We start from the raw sequence: 7,307 nt of genomic DNA, 5'->3' as shown, positions 1-7,307 counted from the left end.
TTTAAAATCTCTCTGGTGGTTTTTTGATTGATTCTATGATGTTTAAAAACTTAAATTTTAACTGTTCTGCTGACACCAATTTTGGTACAACAAAGCAGTTTCTTTTCAGATTTAAATCTTTTTATAACAACTTTGCTTTTTCTATTTATTTTTTCAGTTATTTTTATCATTAGTAATTGCTTTCAATTTTCTAAGTATCACTAATTCTCTCCTTGCACTATCTTTGAAGTTTTTGGTAAGTTTTCTATAACTTTTTGGATTCTGCATGATGTTGGATTCAATCTATTGTTTTTAATGTTTTCAGAATATTTCTGACACAAACCTCTGAAGTTTTTATTAGTTTTTATCATTATGTTGTTATTGAATACAAAGCCATTCTTTGTACCTATTATTTGCAACTTTGTTGCTTGTACCAGGTTTAAAGCACAATTCATATGAAAAACGTTTATCAAGCTTAGGATTAGAAAGTCTCAAAACCATAAGAATTAGAGGGGACCTTATCCAATGTTTTAAAATAAAAACTAATTTAAACAAAGTAAACTGGTGTCATCCAAACTCAAAAACTTTTTCTTCGACTCTAAAAGATCCATCATCAAATATTAGAGGAGAACCACACAAAGATAGTGCCTAGATAGTGCACTGTTTTATGACTTATTTCTATGTGTCTTAATTTTTATGAAAATGGTAAAAAATGCACTAAATGTGACTCAATCAGTCATTATAGCCAATTATTTGCAACCATGTATATATATATATAAATTCCCCCAACCAGCCTTGCAACTCCGTCCCTGCTCATGCACAACTGCTGTCAGGTGCCAAAGAAAAGCCTCCGACCAGCTTATAATTGTAAATTTTTTTCCCCATCTACGCGGGTTCATATTTTCAAAAAATTCTCACTTCACCTTATTTATTATGGCCTCCCTTCCTTCCTGCTTTACACACAAGAGTTTTATGACTGAGTCAATTTTTTTTTCCTTATGTATGATAGCATTTTGCTAAATTTGAGTCATCATCTTTTTTATAAAAAATATCCATAGATTTAAATTGAATTGGAATTATACCTTAAGGCGTATGACAGAAAAATACACCATTAAATTAGCAAACTGCTAATTGATGGTGTATTTTTCTGAAATCTCATTCTTGAAATCAATTAAAAATCCAAAAAGTTTAAAATTTATTTTAAACTGTTTTACTTAAAATTGTAAATACGTCTAATTACTAAAATAAAAAAATTAAAAAAAAATAAAATAAACTATTCTATTTCCAACTATTATAAATATTGCTATGTACACAATTAAAAGTAAACAAAACAATTTTAATATTCAAAATTAAAATCTGAATATTACTACTAATTATTAATACTAATTCAAAATTAAACCTGAATATTACTACTCTATGAACAGGTCGGCAAAAGTTTTTTTTGGCGACTTGATGCCGACCTCTAAAAGATTGAGGCTGGCAAATTATTTTTGACCTCATTTTTTCTAATTCTGAGGGTTGTTTGTATGATTTTTTAACCCTCAGAATTTGTTGGCAATAAATTGCCAACAAATTTTGCACAAAGGGGTTACCATAAAGCATAGAAACATGGTCAGCGATTTTTTCCCAACCTTAAACACTTTTAGATCAGCATTGCCGAATGCCGATCCTGATTCTGAGGGCTGATTTTTTATGCAAGGCGATTGAAGGCGTATGACAGAAAAATACACCATTAAATTAGCAAACTGCTAATTGATGGTGTATTTTTCTGCTTTCCTTGCACATATTTATTCCTGGATTACATATGAAATATAATGTATTGTGACAATGTACTGTAGTGGAATAAGACTTTTTGGGGCCCAGGGCTGTTTTAAAGCAGTAGGCCTCTCTTCATGATTAATCAAAAATTTTATTTTCAGAGTTTCTTTTAAATATATATTTTTCTATAAACCAGGGCCTCCAAAACTGTGGGACCTGTGACTATAGCACTATATTAAAGTCATCCTTGAAGGCTATCACTCTTCTTTATTTCCAGTAACTTCTGGTGTACCTCAAGGTTCTATCCTTGGTCTTGTTTTGTTTCTTATCTATATTAATAATAAAGGTAGCTCTTTTTGCTAATGACTCAATTTTATACTTTTAGCTTGACAAAAAGTCTTCCCTTTTCAATCGCTTAAAACAGGCAGCAGATCTTGAATCTGATCTCACTTCTATAACAGATTGGGACTCACAGTGGCTTGTAAATTTTAACTCCAACAAGACTCAGTTATTTACTGCAAACAACTATCGCAGTACTGTCGATATTCCTATATTAATGAATGGCAACCCTCTCACTGAGTCCTCTACTTTACATTTTCTTGAATTATCCTTTACTACTGACCTTTCATGGAAACCATATATACAATTGATTGCTAAGTTAGCATCTGCTAAGGTTGCTTCTCTTTATTATGCTTGCTATTTTCTCTCTCCTGATTCCATTCTCTTCCTCTACAAATCTCTTATTCCTCCCTGTATGGAATACTGTTACCATATTTTGGCTGGTTCTTCTAATGATGCTATTTCTCTTCTAGACTAGGTCCAAAGTCACATTGTAAATGCAGTTGGACCTGCTCTATCTGCTAAGCTTGAACCTCTTTCCCATTGTCGTAAAATTGCATCTCTTCTATAAATCTTTTTCAACAAATACTATCATGGTCACTGCTCAAAGGAGCTATCATCTCTAGTTCTATCAACTAAAACTGACTTGACTCGTCATTCAGCAATGTTTCATTCTTTTACTGTATCTGTCCCTGCATGGTCTAAAAACTTTTATTTGTCTACTTTTTTTTCCTGCAATTCAATGCTATGAAACTCTCTCCCATCTTCATGTTTTCCTGATTCATACAATCTTTAACTTTTCAAGCCTTCTGATATTGAATGTTGGAATAAAACGTTGCATTAACATGCAATTATTATTGAAGTAAGAAAGCGTAAAGCATCAGCTAACAAATACTTTTCAACTATAGCTAATAATAATACTCTACTATAGAAGCAGTTGCCATATTTGAACTAAAATAAATTTAAATAGCATAAACAAACCTTTTACAAACAAACCTTTCAATCCTTTAGAATTTTTTTTTTAATAGAGGTAAATTGATGGTAACACACAATAAATAACTGAACCAACAAAAAACATAACTCTTAGTGCTTAAAATTTCTAAATTTTTATCTGCTGTACCCTAATTATAGCACCCCAAAATGATTTATTAAGTTTGTTGTATATATATATATATTTTTTCAAACATCTTCACTTTCAACAAAGCTGCAAGCAACTACTATTAGAGTTGAAAGCTACTGGAAGAGAAAAAATGAAGTTTATAAAGCAAGTTAACGATTGACAGACAGTTTAAAAGATTACAAAATTTATGAATCAGGAAAACAAGATGAAGGGAGGGAATTCCAAAGAACTGATGTTTGAGGAAAAAAACTAGACAAATAAGAGTTTTTGAAGCACTTAGGAACAGTCACAGTTAAAGGATGAGACTTACTTTAATAGAATGACAAGTAACACTAAAATGAATTTAAGTAGATGGCACAAGAGATAAACAGAAGTTTTGCTTAAGATGAATGCAGGTTTTCTTTATACACAAAACATATAGAATCTACTAGAAGATAACTTCTTGCAAATTTCATTTAATGAAACTACATCGTTTTGCTCTAAAGTAATTCGTACATTATAACAAGTGTTAGACATCATAAATAAGGCACTTTAAGAACTTTGCAGTGCTAAATGCAAAATCCTTATTCAATTTATCAGCTTGTTTATCAATTTTTTTCAAGTTGCACATTTAATTTCCAGACTTTTTATACCTAGATCCAGAACAGATTAGGCAGGTTGACCACTTAGTTCCATACTACCCTAGGCAATAATTAGTTTTCTTTAGTTAGAGTCATATTTATCAACAACTAGTCTCTAGATTAGATTAGGCAAAATTTATTTCATCTAATGCATGATAAAGCAGTTTTGCCTAATCATAGTTTGTAACACTCCTGCATTTTTCATAGTTAAGTTACTCATCAGCAACTCCATAACCGTGAATAATTAAAAATTCCCAATAAAATTTTAAAACGTAAATTACATCTTAATAGTAATATAATATTTCTCTTTAAGAAGCCGCCTATAATGCCCTACCCTAGATCCGCCCGTGATATATATATTCTCTCTCTTTTTTTATTTTGTGCATGAGTTTACTTATATGCTTGTGTGTGTTCTTAAGATAAACGATGTTGTTAACATTGAAGAAAGACAGCGTCAGGCTCAAAAGTTGTGGATAGCTTCACAAGCATTGGATGCAACTCTGAAGGAAGAACTTGTTCATGGTCGTACAAGAAATCTTATGCCAGAACTTGCATCTTTAATGGAAATGGGAGGTAGATATTTTGTATTTTATCATTTTATTTATTACACGCTTTATGCTTAGCTATTTTAAACATTTGATTCTTTTATTGAATTAAATAATGGACGAATTAATTATTTAAATAACAAATAATTTTTGGAAAGTTATTTAAATAATTCAAATGTTAATAATATATTTGTGCTGAAGCAGCTTTCAGCTTCCACAGATAAACGTGGCAAAAAGTAAAAGCTGAGTTTTCCATTTTTTTTGGTCGATCATTAGACACTTCAAACAGTTTTTTATTTTTTTTATGAATATATTTTTTAGTTGGTGAAGCCACTATAGTGTCAGATAAATATTTCAAAAATTTTACTCTTTTTTAACAATGATTATTTAGATTCTGGAGCAACTCTCTTGTTATTTGAATCAATTAATTGACTATTTTCAAGTGAGGTTATATCTATCAAAAAAAGTCTTATGTATAAATTTTTTGCTATCTTCGGAAGATCTTTCTTTTTTGGATAATAAAGAATCAAGTTTTCAGTCATTTTATCCAAACGATTCGGATTGTCTAAATATCTAACAAGTTCACTAATACCAGAGTTTCTTCTTTCATTTATTCTTTCTAACACAGCAGTATAAAGATCTTTACCAACAGCACTTTTGTTTTCCATTAGTTTTAAAAGAGTAAATTCAAAAATCTTTTCACTTGTCAAGATGTCAACATCTCTTTTAGAAAGAGAAGTAGTTCCAACCTCAATTATTTCTAAACATGCAACTATTTTACATTTTTGATTAAAGAGTTCCAGTCTTTGTGTCAAGAAACATTGATTGTTGTTTCTCAAGCCTTTTCAAACAATGTTGTTGAAGAATATCAGTTTTGGTTATAAATCTCCTTTGTGACTTTGTGACAGTTTTTCTAATTATTATTATAGTTTCACAAAGTTTATCTGTCAATTTAATCACATCATTGATGTCCAACATTTCTGCCATTCCCCATTATGTTCATCATCAAAATCTTTATCAATCTCTTCAATTTCGTCATGTCAATCTTCAGTTTCGAATTTTTCTTTCGAATGTTTGTTTTTTGTAAAGGACATAACCAACAGCAAGATGAATACCATAAGAGTGACAAAGTTAATAACAATATTTAAAAGTTTTCTTAATTTCTTCATTAAAATATTCTTAGCTTAGTGACCATCAGTCACCAAGTCAAGAGTATTTGATAATCATTTCAGATGCTTTTTCTGATGGCATAGAATCATTAATTTTTAACACGTCCATAGACTGAACTAGTCAAAAAATGCAAATTTGAACACGTACACCAATGATTTTTAATGGATGTAAAATGAAAAATGATTGTCTGTCTTTTCAACTTGTCAAAATCATCAGCTAAATCGGATATCACTTTTTTGCACAAAAAAAAAGTGGTATCCGATTTTTTTTCCAAAAGCATACTTTTCATTCCATGTCTATTAATTGGAATTTTTAAGTTTTGTGCCGTTCAACTATTTTAATATCAATACATTACTCCAAGTTAAAAATTGGGTTAAGATCTACTGCAACAAGTCTGGCAAGAACAACCTCTGGTGAATCAATCTTGGTTCTAAGACAGGCAGTAATTGAAATTTGACCATTCTTTTTCTATGTTTTTTTTTTTTTTTTTAACTTTAAAAGTTTTTTTAATAGTTTTACCTTTTTCAAGATGATAAATCATCGAGCTTGTGACTGCTGCTTGAAATGTTAAAGAACATTTCAAGCATTTGACAATTGAATTTTTCGAATAAAACAAAACATGTTTCCAAACATCGGAACGTTTTTTAGTTGGTTTAATACACTGATTTTCAAAAACTTTTAATGTAAATTTATTATTTCTTCTAAACAAAATTAAAAGTAAATTTATTTTTTGTTTAGTTATATAATGATGTAATTATACAAGTTGTATATACAATAACTTTATAATGATATATATATATATATATATATATATATATATATATATATATATATACATATATATATATATATATACATATATATATATATATATATATATATATATATATATATATATATATATATATATATATATATATATACATATATATAGATATAGATATATATATATAGATAGATAGATTTCTCCTTTAATATTTCTTTTTTTATTATTCGGTATTTTAAGATTGATAATTAAAGAGTTTTCAATAATTTTTTTCTGTTAAATGTTTTATTAGGAAATAATCAGGTTTTACGAGAGATAATTGCTGCATTTCCTGAAGATGCTGTTACGTTGGGTGTTATTCCAGAAAAGTTATTGCTAGAACGATTTAAAAGAGTCAAGTCAGCTTGTAAAAAAGTCGGAATGGTTAATGAGGGAGGTTCACTTATAAAGTATGCTCTTTCTTATTTTAAATCTTTTTTTGTCATCTCACAGTGGTACCAAATGAATATGGAAGAACCGATTAATGTTGAGAAATTAGACACTTATGAAATCTTAGCAAAAGCTGAATACTTTGCCAGTCAAGGCGATTTGCTTCAAACAGCTAAATTCATAAGCCAATTAAATGGGGTATCTCGTAAACTGAGTCATGATTGGTTAAAAGAAACCATTTTACTACTAGAAACAAGACAAACTGTTAGTTTGTTAAGTGCTTATGTTGCGTCATTATGTGCAGGAATGGAATAGAAATATTTTGAATTATACGCAATTACATTTAATCTCACATCACGTAGCATTATTGACATTATATAGATATGTGTTAACTTATATGCATAACTATATATATAAAATTTTATCGCTGTATAAGTTGTTTTAGTATTGCTTTTTAATAACTATTTGCTGATTCATTTATGTTTTTACCCATAAGCTTTATTTTAATTGACAATTTTTCTTCAAACAATATGTACTTTAGTATGCTTAGAGAAAATTATTATAAGTAATTTTAAAAACTC

At 29.0% G+C, this 7,307-nt stretch overlaps 1 protein-coding gene across 1 annotated transcript in view; it reads left to right on the top strand.

Annotated features, from left to right (window-relative positions):
- LOC100200802 (MICOS complex subunit MIC60) overlaps positions 1 to 7,190 on the top strand; it is a 37,557-nt gene extending 30,367 nt beyond the window's left edge. The window contains exons 12-13 of the mRNA XM_065792574.1: positions 4,236 to 4,389; positions 6,590 to 7,190. Coding sequence (XP_065648646.1) covers positions 4,236 to 4,389; positions 6,590 to 7,041 — 606 coding nt within the window. The 3' untranslated portion in view covers positions 7,042 to 7,190. The remainder of the gene's footprint in view (positions 1 to 4,235; positions 4,390 to 6,589) is intronic.
- The last annotated feature ends 117 nt before the right edge of the window (positions 7,191 to 7,307 follow it).

Source organism: Hydra vulgaris, chromosome 03 (genome assembly GCF_038396675.1).
Source record: "Hydra vulgaris chromosome 03, alternate assembly HydraT2T_AEP".
Lineage (NCBI taxonomy): Eukaryota > Metazoa > Cnidaria > Hydrozoa > Anthoathecata > Hydridae > Hydra > Hydra vulgaris.
The sequence above is the reverse complement of the archived record's forward strand: the minus strand, read 5'-3'. Positions and strand labels throughout refer to the sequence as shown.